This window comes from Mustelus asterias, chromosome 9 (genome assembly GCF_964213995.1).
Source record: "Mustelus asterias chromosome 9, sMusAst1.hap1.1, whole genome shotgun sequence".
NCBI lineage: Eukaryota > Metazoa > Chordata > Chondrichthyes > Carcharhiniformes > Triakidae > Mustelus > Mustelus asterias.
This window is the reverse complement of record NC_135809.1, coordinates 50817224-50835930: the sequence shown is the minus strand read 5'-3', so window position 1 is coordinate 50835930 and position 18707 is coordinate 50817224. Positions and strand designations below refer to the sequence as shown.

At 43.9% G+C, this 18707-nt stretch overlaps 1 protein-coding gene across 1 annotated transcript in view; it reads left to right on the top strand.

The window, feature by feature from the left end:
* The window catches only part of LOC144499224 (metabotropic glutamate receptor 8-like), a 472228-nt gene that overhangs the window by 235601 nt on the left and 217920 nt on the right, over positions 1-18707 (top strand). Inside the window, exons 3-5 of the mRNA XM_078221343.1 lie at positions 11196-11331; positions 12243-12397; positions 12842-12979. Coding sequence (XP_078077469.1) covers positions 11196-11331; positions 12243-12397; positions 12842-12979 — 429 coding nt within the window. The remainder of the gene's footprint in view (positions 1-11195; positions 11332-12242; positions 12398-12841; positions 12980-18707) is intronic.

The following is an 18707-nucleotide window of genomic DNA, read 5'->3' as shown; positions in this document are numbered from 1 at the left end:
TTTTTACGACAATCAACAATGGTTTCGTGGTCATCTTTTTATTCCAGATTTCTATTGAATTCAAATTTCACCATCTGCCTTGGCAGGATTTGAGGTCCCGAGATGACTATCCTGGGTCTCTGGATTACTAGTCCAGCAACAGTACTGCTGCGCCACTGGCTTCAGTGATTAATTTTAAAAAGATTTGATTGGGCAGACGCAGAGAAACTCTTCTCTTTGATGGGGGAATCAAAAATGAAGGGACATCAACTTAAAAATAGAGCATGTCCATTCAGCAGGAATATTAGGAGATACTTTTTCACACAATGAAACCTGGAGTTCTCTCCCCAAAAAAGATTGGAGTGCTGATGGATAATTTGAAATGAATATATAGCTCTTGGATAAGGATATCATCAAGGAGTATAGGTTTCATTACAACTTTGGTTAAAATATGGGCAAAAGAGCTAAATTCCAGAGGTGAGATGAGACTGTCTGCCCTTGACGTTAAGGCAGCATTGGGAATCAATGGGAATCAATGGGAAGTCAATGGGAATCAGGAAGGAAACTCTCTACTGGTTGGAGTCATACCTAGCACAAAGGAAGATGGTTGTGGGGATTGGAGGTTAAGCATCTCAGCTCCAGGACTCACTGCAGGTGTTCCTCAGGGTAGTGTCCTGGGTCCAACCATCTTCAGTTGCTTCATCATTGACCTTCCTTCCATCATAGGGTCAGATGTGGGGATGTTCGCTGATGATTGCACAATGTTTGGCACCATTTGCGACGCCTCAGATACTAAAGCAGTCATGTTAAAATGCAGCAAGACTTGGACAATATCCAGGTTTGGGTTGACAAGTGGCAAGTCAACAATCACACCACTCAAATGCCATGTAATAACCATCTCTAACAAGAGAGAATCTAACCATCGTCCCTTGACATTCAATGGCCATTGCTGAATCCCGCGCTATCAACATTCTGCGGGCAACCATTGACCAGAAACTGAACTGGACTAGCCATATAAATACTGTGGCTACAAGAACAAGTCAAAGGTTAGGAATCCTGCAGCAAGTAACCCACCTCCTGACTCCTCAAAGCCAGTCCACATTCTAAGAGGCACTAGTCACGAGTTTGATGGAATACTCTACTTGATTGGATGAGTGCAGCTCCAAACAGCACTCGAGAAGGTCTATGGTATCCAGAACAAAGCAACCAACCTGAATGGCACCCCATCCACAAACATTCGCTCCCTCTACCACTGACACACAGTAGCAGCAGAGTGTACCATGCACAGTAGGAACCCACCAAGACTCTTTAGACAGCCTTTCCAACCCACAACTGTTGCCATCTGGAAGGACAAGGGCAGTAGACACATGGGAATACCACCACCTGAAAGTTCCCCTCCAAGTCACTCACCTTCCTGACTTGGAAATATATCGGCCATTCCTTCACTGTCGCAGGGTCAAAATTCTGGAACTCCCTTCCTAACAGCACTTTGGGTGTACCTACACCACATTGACAGCAGCGGTTCAAGAAGGCAGTTCACCACCACTTTCTCAAGGGCAATTAGGGATAGGTAATAAATACTTGCCTAGCCAGTGAAGCCGTCATTCCCATGAATGAATGAAAAAAGATGTGAAAATGGGATTGAGGTCTGGAGCTAGCCATGATCTAATTGAAAGACAGAGCACATCAAGGGGCTGAATGACTTGGTCCTTTTCCAGGCGGCATCAATCATATCGAGACCTCCGATGTCCCTGCACTACACTCCCCCCTCCCGCCCACAACCTTGTGGCACGACTGGCACGGGTGGCATGGTGGCACTATGGTTCACACTGCTATCTCCCAGTGTCAGGGACCTGGGTTCAATACCTGGCTTGGGTCAATGTCTGCGCGGAGTCTGCGCATTCTCCCCGTGTCTGCGTGGGTTTCCTCTGGGTGCTCTGGTTTCCTCCCACAGTCTGAAAGATGTGCTGGTTAGGTGCATTGGCCGTGCTAAATTCTCCCTCGGTGTACCCGAACAGGCACCGGAGTGTGGCAACAAGGGGATTTTCACAGTAACTCCATTGCAGTGTTAATGTAGGCCCACTTGTGACACAAATAAATAAACTTTTAAAAACTTACTCCTGAGGCAATCCAGCACTGCACCATTAATTTGAAATGGAGACTCAATAGCAATTAATTTGCTGCTTTGACAAATTGAGCTTTGACAAAGGCTCATCTGGACTCGAAACGTCAGCTCTTTTCTCTCCTTACAGATGCTGCCAGACCTGCTGAGATTTTCCAGTGTTTTCTCTTTTGGTTTCAGATTCCAGCATCCGCAATAATTTGCTTTTATTATTTTAGCAATTAAATTTAGGTCTCCACTTTCGTGGGAACAAAAAAGGATACGTTGTTTACCTTTATGGGTGACGTTAAAGCCAAAAGCTTGACATAAACTGCATTGTTTCTAATGCAAAGATGCCTATGGTTAGAATGGATTTATAAATTTATGGCAATGTCATCATTTTTGCTGATCTGTTGTTTGCTTTTCTTGAAAGCGTAGTGCTGAATACAGGGCAAGAATACAATCTCGCTCTTCCTTTCTGCTCCTCATTAAAGCTTGACTTGTCTAACACCAGATGTGACCAGAAAAGAATGTTGAGCCAATGGTGATATTGATAAATCAGCAAGAAAGTTATCTGTGATCAAATAATGAAGTAGGATTGTATTTATCTTATTTGATCCAACAGCTCTCTTTGAAAACCAAAATAATAACCTGAGGCAGAACTTTTCTATTTTCCTGCAGGGTGTCGCAGTGGGTGGGAAAACTGACGTTGAAACTGTTGGCCCCAATGGCAGCTTTCTGCGCCGTATCGTTCGCCGGATAGAAAAAAACGTCCAAGGGATGGGTCCCACAATGTCACGCCAGCGGCTTAGTTTTTGAAGATCAGGGCTTCCTTTTTAATGGCCTCCCCGATACAGTTAGGGTGGCACTGTAGCACAGTGGTTAGTACTGCTGCCTCACAGCGCCAGGGACCCGAGTTCAATTCCAGCCTCGGGTCACCGTCTGTGCAGAGTTTGCACATTCTCCCCATGTCTGCGTGGGTTTCCTCCGAGTGCTCCGGTTTCCTCCCACACTCCAAAGATGTGCAGATTAGATTGATTGGCCGTGCTAAATGGACCCTTAGAGTCAGGGTGACTAAATAGGTAGGGTTCCAGGGATAGTGTGGGATTGTTGTTGGTGCAGACATGATGGGCCGAATGGCCTCTTTCTGCACTGTAGGGATTCTATAAAAAAAGTTAAACCAGCATCCGCCATGCAACCACTCTCCCCCCCCCTCCCCCCCCATGCCACATGCACTGTACCATGCACCTCACACAATGCAACATCACCTTGGCACTGCCCATGCACTGCAGTACCTGGGGCAGTGCCCTCATGCTGATGTGAATGGATAATCTAACAGGGGGAGAGTGCTGGCCATCATGTGTAGAGTCCTGATAATTAGGTTTAAATTTATTCTAATGGAGTTCCCAATATTGAACGTTTAGGGCCTCTCGCAAGATTTTGCACACTCCCATTAACATTCATGCCCGATGTGAATGTGGAGTGCAAAATCCCAACCCTAGTCTTCTCCACTTTTGAAATCTGAAGTGAAACTCGCATTTTACCCAGAGATTCCCCATGATCCTGGCTGCCGCTCTGGTTCCAGAGTCTGGTTCCCAGGAGCTGGCATCTTGTGGGAACTCATGCTAGTCTGGCTGTTTGCCACTGTGAGAGAAAGTCAGTTCCCTGTTGCACATTTTTTCCCCTTCAAAAATGTTCTGATTTTATTAATGGGGCATGTAAATGGTACCACTCTGGAAATTAGACACTGGTTCTCTTCTGCTTTGTAATTATTGCACAAAGAGTGTATGATCTGATTCGAGGACTTTGACCTTCACTGCTGGCAAATGAGTGTTATTCGTTTCTTCTCTGTATGTGATACTCATACAGTGTTATTGTATCAGCACGCAGGAAGTCAAAGGCATTGATCAAAAGCATCTGAATTGTCTTTTCATGTATTGGAGGTCAGATAATCCAAAACATACATTGTCTGCCTAAGATGGTTGTCTCCTGCTACAGTCAAGGGAGTTCAAGTATCTTTTCAGCCTGTGATCTGTACGACAACTGTACTTTATGTTTACCTTTCCCGTGTTCTGTTCTTGTACTCAAATGGATGAAGGCATTATTTGCATAAAAAGACCTGTTTTGGCAGTCTTGTCTAGGTAGGGGGTAACTTTAGAGAAGACTTTTGTTGCAGGGCTTGCACCCTGTCCTTCTTGCTGCCGAGTGCAGTGTGATATCAGTGGAGGTTTGGGTGTAGGTTTGTTAGATCATCCTCTCTGCTGCCATCTATGGATAGTACACAGGCCCAGGAAGCATAGTAAGATGATGAGGATAACAGCAACCAGCATTTATTGGGTGTCTTTAGCATGAAAAAATATCCCGCAGAATTGGGCAGTGGGAAAGAAAATGGATTCTAAGCCAAAACAATTTAGGAGGGGGTGACCAAAGGCTTGTTCAAAGGGGATGAGTTTTATGGAGGCTCTTCCAGCAGGAGAGAGGGAGGCACAAAGGTTGAGTGCAGCATACAGGGGCCCGCCAGTTGAAAACGCAGCTCCAATGATGAAGCCAAATGGGGAGAATGCACTTAATCCTGGAGTCAGAAAAGTTGTATGGTGGGAGATAATTATAAAAATAGTGAGTTGTAAGGATGTGGAGGGATTTAATATAAAGATGGGAATTTTAAAATGGTGGCAAAGCTGAGAGTCAGAACAGGGGTAATGAGTCAGTGTGTCAATGGGATAGAGACGGCAGAGTTGTGGGTTACAGAGGGTGGGATGCGGGTGGGGGATGCGGGAGCCAGGTCTGCATTGGCATGAGCAAACTTAGAGGTGACCAAAGCATGGATAAGGATTTCAGCAGCGGATGGGATGAATCTGGGGTAGGGATGGATAGGAAGTAGGTGGTCTTTATGACTGAAAAGATATGAGGCTAAAAGCACAACTCGGCATCAATTGGGATACCTGGTTGTGAGCTGTCTGGTTTGATATGAGCTAAAGCTGGGAGAGGGATGGAGTTGGTACAGAAGGTACTGAGATTGAGGCTTTGGTCATTCCAGCAGAAAAGTTTGTTCTCTTCTACAAATAACATTTTGTCTATGCCCAAGCAATATTTTTAAAGCTTATTCTTCCATGCTGCTATTTAATATCGATGTCATGATGTGGAGATGCTGGCGTTGGACTGGGATAAACACAGTAAGAAGTCTCACACCAGGTTAAAGTCCAACAGGTTTATTTGGTCGCAAATGCCACTAGCTTTCGGAGCGCTGCTCCTTCGTCAGGTGAGTGGGAGTTCTGCTCATAAACAGCAAACAGGGCATATAAAGACACAAACTCAATTTACAGAATAATTCATTATTTACAGAATAATGAATTATTCTGTAAATTGAGTTTGTTTCTTAATATGCCCTGTTTGCTGTTTATGAGCAGAACTCCCACTCACCTGACGAAGGAGCAGCGCTCCGAAAGCTAGTGGCGTTTGCTACCAAATAAACCTGTTGGACTTTAACCTGGTGTTGTTAGACTCCTTATGCTATTTAATATCTTCAGAGATCTTTCTATCATCAGTGATAATGACTGCTTAATTTGTGTCTCTACGGCTTCCAGTGGTCTTCCATGGCAGTTACACTGGGAGATTCAGAGAATCGTCAAGAAAATTCCAACCATAGCCTCTGATTTGAGCTCCTTAATTAATTAAAGAAATAAACATGCTGTGAACTGATTGATAATTTAGAGAAGCAGACAACAGATTAGTGGCCACAACGGAAAAGCAAAATACTATGGAGGTCGAAAATAAAAACAGAGAATGCCATGATTCCACAGGTCTGGCAGCACCTGTGGGGAGAGAAACAGGTAATGTTTCAGATCCATGACATTTCAGTAGCCAGATTATTGCAGGAGAAATATTTGGTGCGAATAAGATTAACAGAACGACAGTTCCTCCTCCCACCTGAACAAACTGTAAAAGCTCACTCGTTGGCCTGACTAAGATAAGATCTCCATAACCAATTCATTATTGAGGCCAAAATCCATAGCAACAGTGGTGCTGACATCTTCCAGCCATTGCAATGCCAATGTAATCTTGTTCCTGTAAACACCATATCTTAGAATCAATGTTTAATTAATTGAATCTGCAATATGTCAATGGAAGGATTGGGTAGCTGGGTTTATTAGAACACTGGCCTTTCATCTCCGAAACAAGGTTTCAGATTGAGCCAAGGAAAATTTAATTAACAGGAGTCGTCAAATGATTGCAAATTGAGTTTTGAATCAGTTTATAAATCCATTATATAAAACATACTTTCATATTTGACCCTCACTGGCCAATCCTTCCAAGGAAAATTGTAATGAAATAAGCGGATGAAGCTTGGGAAAGACACACTGATACAGTGGAGATTGTTTTTCTTCACTGTTCCCAGTGATGCAAATCCACATCACAACAGTACTCTAAATTTATTGCTAATTGTAAGGGAGCAGAGTTGCCATGGTTCAGCTCTTGCCTCAGTATCAGAAAGGTTATGAATTCTCTGGAGATTTGAACACAAAATCCATTCTGATATGCAGAGGTGCAGCCTTGCACGAGATGTTAAATTGACATGAATATAAAAGATGCCATCAGCACAACTTGAAGGAGAACAGGAGAATTCTCCCTGGTGTCTTGGCTAATATCTATCCGTCAACCAATACCAAAAGCTGACCAGTCAGACAGTAAAATATTGCTGCATAAGGGATATGACGGTGTGAAAACTGGCTGCTCTTTTCTTTTACTTTCACATTACATTCTTTTCTTTTACATTACAGCAGTGACCACACTTCAGAAGCATTGGCTGCAAACTGCCGCGGGATGGCCTGAGGTGGCGAAAGGTGCTATATAAATGTGACATCTTTCTTAATATTTCACCAAATTCCCAATCTTCACCAAGTCAACACAAACAAAACAGGATATGAGGGAGGGTGGATTGACCCAGCATTTCAGTACTGCATCTGTGTTTGCATTGACTTAGGAACTATGGCAGTAGAGCTCTGACAACAGATGACTGCAGCCTCAGTGTAGTTTGGGCAATGGTGTTGAAGTGAGACCAGAGCCAAGCTGTCGAGATGTCACATTGATGCAATTAGGGTATCACTCTTAATTGAAGCTGAAATACATTTTGGATGCTGAATCCTGAACTGGTAACACTGCAGCTAAAGATGTGTTCCTGGCCCTATCCCTCCTTTCAGAAAAAGTAGATCAAGTACACTATTTGGAGAACAGTATTCATTTTGAGTCATCTCAGAAAAATTCTAAGGGGAGGACTCACCATCCGTGGTTAACTAAAAAAAAATTGAAGATAATATCAGACTTAAAGAAAATGCATATAATTGTGTAAAGATACATGGCAGGCCAGAAGATTGGATAGCGTATTAAAAAAAAGCAAAGAATGACCAAAAGATTGATAAGGAAGAATAAATTAGAGTATGAGAGAAAGCTGGCTAAACATACAAAGACATAGTAAGAGTTTCTGTTGACATTTTGAAAAGAAAGGAATTAGCAAATTGAATGTTGGTCTTATAATAAACAAGTCTGGGATATTAATAATGCAAAATAAGGAGATGGTAGATGAATTGAACAGATACTTTATATCAGTCTCCAATACAGATGATACAGGATCATCCCAGAAATAGCTGTAAACCGGGAAACGGGAAGGGATAGAGGAACCGGGGAAAATTACAAACACAATGAAAGTGGTACTGAGAAAATTTCAGGAGATGCAGACTGACAAATCTCCGGGTCCTGACGGATTTCATTTGAGGGTCTTAAAAGAAGTGGCTAATGAGATAGTTGATGCATTGTTTACAATTTTCCAAACTTCCCAAGATTTGGGGCAGGTTCCATTAGATTGGGAAATAGTTACTCCTTTATTCAAAGAGGGAGGGAGACAGAAAGCAGGAAACTACAGGCCAGTTAGCTTAACATCTGTCATAGGGAAATGTTAGAAGCTATTATAATTAAGATGTTATAGCGGGGCACTTGGAACAATACAGAGTAATCAGGCAGAATCAACATGGTTTTGTGGATCATGTTTAACCAATTTATTAGAGTTGTTTGAAGAATTAATATGTGCTGTAGCTAAAGGGGAAGCGGTTGATGTACTGTATTTAGATTTCCAGAAGGCATTTGATAAGGTGCCACATCAAAGATTATTGCATAAAATAAAAGCCTATAGTGTAGGGGATAACTTATTAGCATAGCTAAAAGATTGGCAATCCAACAAAAAACAGAGAGTAGGCGTAAATGGGTCTTCTTCTGGTTCAGAGGGATCTTGGTGTCTTAGTGCATGAATCGCAAAAGACAAGTATGTAGGTACAGCAAGTAATTAGGAAAGCTAATAAAACATTATCATTTATTATAAGGGGAATTGATTACAAAAGTAGGGAGCTTATTCTTCAGTTATACAGGGCATTGGTGAGATCACATCTGGAGTACCATGAAGACTAAAGAAATGTGCAAATGTGTTGAAAGTAGTTCAAAGAAGGTTTACTAAAGTAATACCTGGATTGGGCGGGTTGTCTTATGAGGAATGGTTGGACAGACTAGGCTTGTATCTGCTGGAGTGTAGAAGAATAAGAAGTGACTTGATTGAAACAATTAAAATCTGGAGGGGTCATGACAGGGTGGCTGTGGAGAGGATGTTTGCACTTGTGGGAGAATCAAGTGCCAAGGGCCACTGTTCAAAGATAAGGGGTCGTTAATTTAGGACAGAGATTAGGCAATTTCTTTTCTCTGAGAAGATTGTGAGTCTTTGGAACTCTCTTCCTCAAAAGGTGGTGGAAGCAGAGAATTTGAATATGTTTAAGGCAGAGCTTGATACATTCTTGACTAACAAGGGGGTGAAAGGTTACCAGGGATAGATGGAAATGTGAAATTGAGGTCACAGTCAGATGTGCCATGATCTCATTGAATGGAGGAATAGGTTTGAAGGGCTTAGTGGCCTACTCCTGCTGATAGTTTATATGTTTGTATGTATGCAGTTCTTACTCTGTGATTATCTCTGGAGCATTGGGCATCTCGGGTGAAGATTGTTGCAGGAAGAACTCTTACGCAATACCTTTTGAAGGACATTCATGGATTCTCAAGCCACATGTCCCACATGTGGCTTGAAGAAAGGAGGTTGCAGCTCCTGTTCAGTTATTTAAAATATCTACCCCTCAAGCCTCTGATCTAATTTCTGATCTTTGATTACTTGGTGTGAAAGGGATGGAGTTGAAAGAAAAAAATTACATTTGCATAGCATTTTCATTACCAGCAAACATCTCAATGCGCTTTGCAGATGACGAAGTACTTTGAAGTGTATTCACTGCTGTAATGTTGGAGACTCACCTGCCAACTTCACACAGCAATATCCCACAAACAGCAAAATGATAGGAACCAGATCATTGTATTTAGTTATTGAGGGTTTAATATTAGCCAGGAGATGAGGGATAACTCCTCTGTTCTTCTCCGAAATGGAGTGATAGGATCTTTTATGTCCACCAGAGAGGGCAGATGGGACCTCAGTTTAACATCTCAGGAAAATGGCAGCACCTCCTACAGTGCAGGCAGTCTCTCAGTGATGCACTGAAGCGGCAGCCTCGATATTTGTGTTAAAATTCTGAAGTGGGATTTGAACCCACAACCTTCTGACTCAGAGGCAAGAATGCTATCGACTGAGCCACAACTGATACAAGTTGCATCATTGGTTTCTAAGGAGGAATAGTGGGCAAGCTGACCTTCCCATGGGTCTCCTCCTGGCCCTTGACAAGGCAACAGTTTACAGGCCCCAGTTTGGGCAGAGTCCATCGGTGGAGAATGGTCAACTCTGCCTCTTCCCTGTGGGATTGTCCATCCCTGGATGGCCTTGGCGAGAATCCATACGGTGTTTATTAGACACTTGCTTCCATAGCCAGTGGGCCAATCAGGTTACAGAGTAGTTTCTTTACCCTATAATCATATTGTTAAAAATCTCATAGCCACTTTTGGCTTTGTTTCATAATTGAAATACTTTGGGAGCGATTCTCCCAAAAAAATTCTAAGTGCCGAACCTCCCAAACTCTGTGCATCACAGAGCGCCCTCGCAAGATTCACACTGAAATTCACTGAAAGTATCATCCACAATCAAAACAGGCCAAGCTAGATGTCAGCAGCATAGCGCTGAGCGGGCCATTGCATAAGCATCAATCTGTCAGAGCAGAGATCGGAGTATGTGTAGTAGCCCCTCACTGCTGGTCTCCTGATCACTGGCCAGCTCAATTGCTGGCCAGCCCCATGACCTCACATCTCTGCCCCTCTGACTCCCCCCAACCCCCGATTGCTGGTCTCCCGGATGTCTCCGGGCCAGGCCTGATGTCGCCCCCACCCTGATGGCTAGTTCCAATCAGCCCCTTCCTTCCCTCTGCCACTGATTCTGACTGCAGAGTGGCAGCAGGATCCCCCAAACCCTACCGTTCCGCCCCCCCCTCCCCCAGAGGCCCTTGGGCAGTGCCCGTTTGTCCCTTGAGCAGTGCCAGGGGGCCAGGCTTGCAATGCCAGGATGGCAATGCCCAGGGGGCACACCCTCTTTTACCCTCGACCTCCTAGTGGGGCCTCGATGGCCTCCCTTCGCTCCAGCGGAGTTGGGCTGCCAGCTCCCCATTAGTAGGGAGCTGTTGTAAATCGCTGGAGTGAACCATTCCCGGCCGGTGGGGGTGGGGAGGTGGAGAGGCTAGTGGGCCTGGAGACTTCAGTCCCGGGCCTGCTAATGATAAGGAAATGCCTATTTTAATATTTTCAGCACGGAGCTGACGATGCCCAAATCCTGACTCTGGAGAGCCGTGGAGGCTGTGGCATTGGGCTTGAAGCCCAGCAAACGGCCTCTGCTGCTGTCTCCCGGCTAGAGCAGCACAGCGGGCTGGGAAAACCAGCCCCACCCTTAGTTTAATTGGATTCTGCTTGTTTTCTTATACTCGTGGTGCCCTTATGGGGACCACTGCTTTTTATTGCTGATACTGGAGCAGCTCAGTGTCACCCACAATCAAAACAGGCCAAGCTAGATTAGAAGGCACAACAATATGTTAATACTTGTCATCAACTATAGTAGTTGATTGTTTAGTTAGTAACGTGGCGATATTCTTTCCCTTAGGTAGGGTTTGCATTGCGCAGTCACTGAAAATCCCTCGAGAGCCAAAACCAGGTGAATTTGACAAAATCATCAAACGCTTGCTGGAAACCCCCAATGCTCGTGGAATAATTATATTTGCTAATGAAGATGACATCAGGTGCGTACTGCTCTTTTTTTTGTTAAAGTTGAAATTGTGTTCCCTTCAGGCCTCTGGGAAACTAAGTGCTCGTTCAAATTGACGCCAGTTTCGATTCTGATAAAAGGGATGGTTGAGGATTTCAGCCAGAGTTTAGTTCACAGAAACATTGCTAATGAATAAAGCTGTTCAAAACAATGATTTGTAATGGCTGCGAATTCCTCTGAGGTGCACGGGGAGTTCTAATGCAATTACACTTCAGGCAGCTGCCTCGATCCTTTGGGAAATCGAGCTGGTTTTCTGAAGCCTGCAAATGCAATAGATCAGAAACTAACCGCTGAGGTGGGGGAAAATGACAAAGTGAACACGACAGTTGGAATGACTTAGATCAGATTAGGTGACCATTTCCTGTGGCATGAATGCAGGCTTCAAGCAGGTGGCTCTGCTGTTTTCTTTTTATATATTGGGCTGTCAAAATGATTGGTTAAATGGGTTGCACTTTTGCCTTTTTAATGTCTGGCGGGAGGAATGAATGAGCCGGGACGGCACGGTGACACAGTGGTTAGCACCGCTGCTTCACAGCGCCGGGGATCCGGGTTCAATTCCGATCTTGGGTCACTGTCTGTGTGGAGTCTGCACATTCTCCCCGTGTCTGCATGGGTTTCCTCTGGTTTCCCCCCCACAGTCCAAAAATGTGCTGGTTAGAGGTGGATTGGCCGTGCTAAATTGCCCCTCAGTGTCAGTGGGATTAGCAGGTAAATATGTGGGGTTATGGGGTCTGGGTGGGATTATTGTTGGTATGGGCTTAATGGCCTCCTTTTACACTGTTGGGATTCTATGACTTATGAATAAAAAACGGTTGCTATTAATTCCAAGCACAAGCTAAAGTTTCATGGTTTACCCCCACCCACATCCCCCACTTTTATCCACAGCCGTTTACTGGAGGCCGCCAGGAGATCCAATCAGACGAAGCACTTCCTCTGGGTGGGCTCTGACAGCTGGGGTTCAAAGGTTGCGCCAGTACACCAGCAGGAAGTGGTTGCCGAAGGAGCCGTCACCATCCTCCCTAAGAGAGCCTCAATTGAAGGTAGGATCACCTGAGATGCTGGTTCCTAAAGGGAACCATCTTCAGTGCTTATTTTCCTGTGTTCTGATTGAAATTCATGACTTGAGACCAAGCTGAGCAGAAAGTGCCAAACTCTGTAATATTTCCTTCCAGAGGTGAAAAGATCAGTGTTGAGGGAAATTGGCTACGAACCACATTAATTTATTTACACTGTGGACTGTCAAAGCTCAGGACACCCGTGATAAGTTTTCCTGTACTTTCTTATCCAAAGTTAGCTATGCTGCCAGTGGTATAAATTTTAGGACTTAAAAAAATCAAACATGTTAAAAGCCCCAGAAGGGAAATAAGTGACAGGGCTGCCAACACCATCATTTTATCGACTTAGATCACGAAATGTAGATGGTTCAGAAGGTTTTATGCGCTGCCCACTGTTTAGCAGAGCTGACCGATTTGCTTCTTCCTCAGGCTTTGATAGATACTTCAGAAGCCGTACGCTGGAGAACAACAGAAGGAATGTCTGGTTTGCAGAGTTTTGGGAGGAGAACTTCAACTGTAAATTAAGCTGGCATGGGAAAAGAAATAGCAAGGTCAAGAAGTGCACAGGTAAGGGAATTTATTTATTAAGAAAATCTGTTTGGGTGAGCAGGCTGTTTCTACTGATTTCGATCGTGCTTACTAGTGGCAATTATGTAACATTGACCGACATGTTCAAAGTTCCTGTGTTTGCATTGTCCCCGGCAGTTTCATGTAAAGTTTAAGTTTATTTATTAGTGTCACAAGTAGGCTTACATTAACACTGCAATGAAGTTACTGTGAAAATCCCCTAGTTGTCACACTCCAGTGCCTGTTCGGGTACACTGAGGGAGAATTTAGCATGGTCAATGCACTTAACCAGCACGTCTTTTGGACAGTGGGAAGAAACCGGAGCACCCGGAGGAAACCCACGCAGACACGGGGAAAACATGCAAACTTTGCACAGACAGTGACCCAAGCTGGGAATCGAACTCAGGTCCCTGGCACTGTGAGGCACCAATGCTAACCACTGTGCCACCATTACCTGACATGAAGTTGCTTCACATTGGTTGAGATATTCCGGCCCTCCCTCTGGTATGTTTCTTTGCAGCGGAGACGGCTCGCCATTGGCTGCTGGTGTGAGTCTACGCAGATTTTGCGTGGCCCGTTCGACCCGCTGCCAGGGCACCCGCTGCGGGTGGTAGGGGTGGGGGGGATGGTTGTTTTCAGTGGGACCAGGTTCCCACTGGCAGGAAGGGCTGCAAAATCCCCTCCAATGTGTTGTAGAGGTGGGGATTTGATTTGATTTGATTTATTATTGTCATATGTATAAAAGTGTCTGTATGCGCGCTATACAGGCAAAACATACCGTTCATAGAGAAATCGCTGAGGTCAGGAGTGAGGCACTCACTGCAAATTATCCATTTTTGAACCTGTTACAATAACCACCGTATTGATATTGCAGGGCCAGTGAAGCTCATCCAGATCCCATTAGGTTAGTGCGCATTGGCTAACTTAATTGACTACTGCTTTAAATTTGGTATATTTCGTAACTTGATATTCTGTTCTCTAAGTTGTCCATAAAAAATATAAGCAATGGAAGTTCCAACTTGGACCCCTTTCAGCCTTCAGTGCAAATAGAAAGAGCGCCCATTAACTAAAGCAAAAACAAATTTAGTTGTGAAAATGGACATTTGCTGAAATCGGTATGAAGCTTTTATCTAACATAGAGAACCATCTTCATATACAAACAAATGGGCCATTGTTGTGACTGCCTTATTATCTCAATTGTTTAGTTTGCTGGCCTTAACAGTTTTCATGGTTTAAGACATTCGGCCTTCAGACAGGGGAAAATGTCCATGACTTTAACTCCCGAGCTTTCTCAGCTACTCATAATGCATTGAAACTAGAAAAAATAAATTTATATTGCTCAGTAAAATGAAAGCGAATGGTTCAGATTTTTCTTGATGGTGATCTGCAAAGAGGATAGCGGCAGTTTTAGAAAAAATTACACTTTTTAACTTGGAGGTAGTAACCTGTGATGTTTTCAGGAAAAAATCCCCACTGGTTGATTGCAATGACATTGCTAAAGGAGGTGGATGATAAAGTGGGGAAGGTCGATTCTTGGATGGAATTTTACAGCCCCGTCACAATGGTGGGGTAGTCCATGAAATGTGGTGGTCCACTGACTTTGGCGGAACTGGAAAATCCCACCAATGGGATGAGCTGTAAACTTCAGGCCATAGAGTATTGTATCACATATAAGGAGAGCCATCAGCCTATTGAGCCCATGCTGGTTCTTTAGTTCAACAATGCAATTAGTCCTGCTTCCCTGTTTTTGCCCTGCAGACCTAGAAAATGTTTCCCTTCAGATAGTCATCCAATTCCATTTTGGAAGCAAATATTTATTCCACTTCCAACAACCTTTCAGATCATAGCAATTCAATCCGGAAATGCAATTGGGAGGTGGGGGCAAACAAGGCAGGGGAATGGACATGACGTGGTAAGATATTGAAACACGAAGATGAACAGAGGGACCTTGGAGTGCATGTGCATTGATTCCTCAGGGTAATCGGACAAATAAATATGCTAAGAGGGCATATGGAATACTTTCCTTTAATAGACAATAAGAGCAGGGAGGTTATGCAAGAACTGTATAAAACACCAGTTGGATCACAACTACATTACTATGTACACTTCCAAGCACCACTTTACAGGAAGGATGCAATCACAATGGAGAATGTACAAAGGCCTATTGCAATTTCTTTCCCCTAGATTGGCTGGAATTTTCCGGCTGTTCATGACGCTGAGATCTCCTGGTCCTGCTGGCAGTGCTGCCCTGCTGTGGGACCCCGGTGGTGTGTGGCGCAATCAATAGGAACTCCCATTGTCAGTGACCAGAAGGTTCTGCCACTGGTGCACATCATGCCACCTCCTGCTACAGGGAGGCCAGAAAATCCTCCCCATCGTCTTTGGTTCTTTTGCCAATCACCCAAACTCTGTGTTCTCTGGTTACCCATGCTACTGACACTGGAAATACCTTCTCCTTGTTTATCCTCTGCTCCAAGGATAACAACCTCATATTTCCCAGTCTTTCCATGTAAGTGAAGCCCCTTAGCCTTGGTAGCAGTCTAGCAAATCTCTTCAGTGAAGTCTAGCTTCCTAATGTACCTTGAGGTTCTGGTTCTGGATCCTAACATTAGTTTAATTAAACTCCTCTCTTTCATCACTGCAAAATGGCCTGCTTTTCATGAATGAAAGCCTCAAGGTTCTCAATCTCCCCTTGTAAACCACCTCCTGGCTCTCTTCTAACTTGTTTCCGAATGACCATTTTCCTGAAAGGTGACTGAACTAAGTTCTCCTGTGGCTGACAAGAGAGATAAGTGACTTGAGATAACTGTATGCTGCACCCTTGAGCACTTTCAAATGTGCCCTGCAACCTAATTAATCTAATTGACATGATTGTGCCTGTGAGATTAGATAGTCAACTGCACTATGTTATCCCCATTGGTGAAATTCATTATTTTAGGACTGGAGAGTTATAGGAATGGTACAGAAAGAGGCTCTTCAGTCCATCATTTCTTTACTGGCTAAAAAGTGCTATCCAGCCTAATGCCAGCTGGCCCATAATCTTGGAATTAGGGTAATTTCCGTCCATATATTTAGTATTGCGTTAAATGCAGTGAGGGTTTCTATCTCTACTATCCTTTCAGGCAGTGAGTTCCAGACCTCCTCCGTCCTCCGGGTAAAAGAAGTTTTCCTCTTAAGCCTTCTGTCGATTGACTTTAAATGTGCGACTCCTGATTATTGATCTCTGCTGAAGGAATTAAGTCCTTCCGAACTACTCTCTATATATCCTCCATATCTTATGAATCTCAGCCGTCTCTGTTCCAAATAAAGCAATCCCAGCCTATTCAGTCTTTCCTCATAGCTAACATTTCCCAATCCTGGCCACATTACGATAAAAAGCCTTTGTACACTCTCTCGTGGATTGCATCCTTCCTGTAAAGTGGTGCTTGGAAATGTACATAGTAATGTAATTGTGATCCAACTGGTGTTTTATACAGTTCTTGCATAACGTCCCTGCTCCTATTGTCTATTTAAGGAAAGTATTCCATATGCCCTCTTAACATATTTATTTGTCATATTACCTTGAGGAATCACTGCACATGCACTCCAAGGTCCCTCTGTTCATCTTCGTGTTTCAGTATCTTACCTTTTATTGTCTATTCCTCTGCTTTGTTTGCCCTCCCCAATTGCATTTCCTCCTTCCAGTCTCTGGATTGAATTGCATTTGTCACTTTATTTTCCACTTATCCAGTCTATTGATAAATTGCTGCAGTTTTTCAACTTTCTTTTCCACTACCATTGCCTCATCTGCAAACTTTTAGTCACACCATCTACATTTAATTCTAATCATTGACATGTATCCACAAATAGCAAGGACCCAGTACAACGCCCTGTGTGACTTCAGTGGAAATGGCCTTTCGGCTGCAACAACACCCAGTGACCATTGCGCTTTGCTTCCTGCTATTGTGAATTTTGGATTCAATTTGCCTCTTATTTTTTTAACCAGTCTCCCAGATGGGGATCCTGTCAAAAGCTATGTTAAAATCCAATCACATGTCCTTCCCTCAAAGATCCTCCTTGTTAACTCCTCAAAAACTCTAATCAATGGTGGTAAAAAGTGGCACAGTGGTTAGCACTGCTGCCTCACAGCGCCAGGCACCTGGGTTCAATACCCGGCTTGGTTCACTGTCTGTGCGGAGTTTGCACGTTCTCCCCATGTCTGCATGGGTTTCCTCCAGGTGCTCCGGTTTCCTCCCACAGTCCAAAGAAGTGCGGGTTAGGTGGATTGGCCATGCTAAATTGCCCCTTTGTGTCAGGGGGACTAGCTAGGGTAAATGCATGGGGTTATGGGGATAGGGTCTGGATGGAATTGCGGTTGCTACAGACTTGATGGGCCAAATGGTCTCCTTCTGCACTGTAGGATTCTATGATTCTAAGTTGGTCAGGCACACCCTTCCCTTAACAAGCCTATGCTGACTGTTTTTGACTAATCTGTGCTTTTCCAAATGACAATACTTCCCTCAGAAATTTTTAAAAATGAATTTGCCCACCACCAAAGTTGGACTGCGTGGTCTACAATCTCATGGCCTATCCTTTCCTCCCCGTTTAAATAATGGTTCACCATTGCCAGTCCTCTGGGACCACACCTGTAGTCAGAAAGGATTTGAGAATAATGGTAGGATTTCACTTATTTCCTTGTTTCTCCGAACAGCCTGGGCTGCATTTCATTGATTCATTTACTCTCAAAGATGCTAAATCTCCTAATATTTCCTCTCTCACTGTGTTTATCCTGTCTAATACTTCACACTCCTCCTCCTCAAATAAAATGATTGGATTTCCTCCATCTTTTGTAAAGACTGGTGCAGAGTATTCATTATGTCCGCATCTTCTGCCTGCACACACAAGTGACCTTTATTTGTCTCTAATTGGCTCTATCATCTCCTTCGATATCCTCTTGCTCTTTAGATATTTATAAAACATCTTTGAGCTAGCCTTGATTTAACTTGTCAGAATGCGCTTCATCAGGTCCCAGGGAGTTATCTACCTTGACGCGCTTTAAGTCTTCTAGCACCTCCTTCTCTGTTATATGTACACTCCTCAAGACATCACTATTTACTTCCCCAAGTTCCCGAACATCCATGCCATTCTCAACAGTAAATGCTGATGAGAAATATTCATTTAGGATCTCACCCATCTCTTGTGGATCCGCACATAGATGGCCTTGTTGATCCTTAAGAGTTCCTATCCTCTCCCTAGTTACTCTATTGCCCTTCATGCATTTGTAGAATCTCTTTGGATTCTCCTTTTCCTTAGCTGCCAAAGCAATCTCATGTCCCATTTTTGCCCTCCTGATTTCTCTCTTAACTCTACTCTTACACCCCCCTATACTCTTCAAGGGATCCACTTGATCCCAGCTGCCTATGCATGTCATGTGCCTCCTTCTTCTTCTTGACCAGGGCCTCAATATCCCGAGTCATCCAGGGTTCCCTACTTGTACCAGCCTTGCCCTTCACTCTAAGAGGAATGTGCTTATCCTGAACCCTGGTTAACATACTTTTGAAAGGCTCCCACTTACTAGACGTCCCTTTGCCTTCCCACAGACTCCCCCAATTAACTTTTGAAAGTCCCTGTCTGATGCCATCAAAATTGGCCTTGCCTCAATTTTAACTTTTGGGCCAGACCTATCGTTCTCCACAGCTATCTTAAAACTAATGGAATTATTGTCACTGGTCCCAAAGTGATCCCTCAC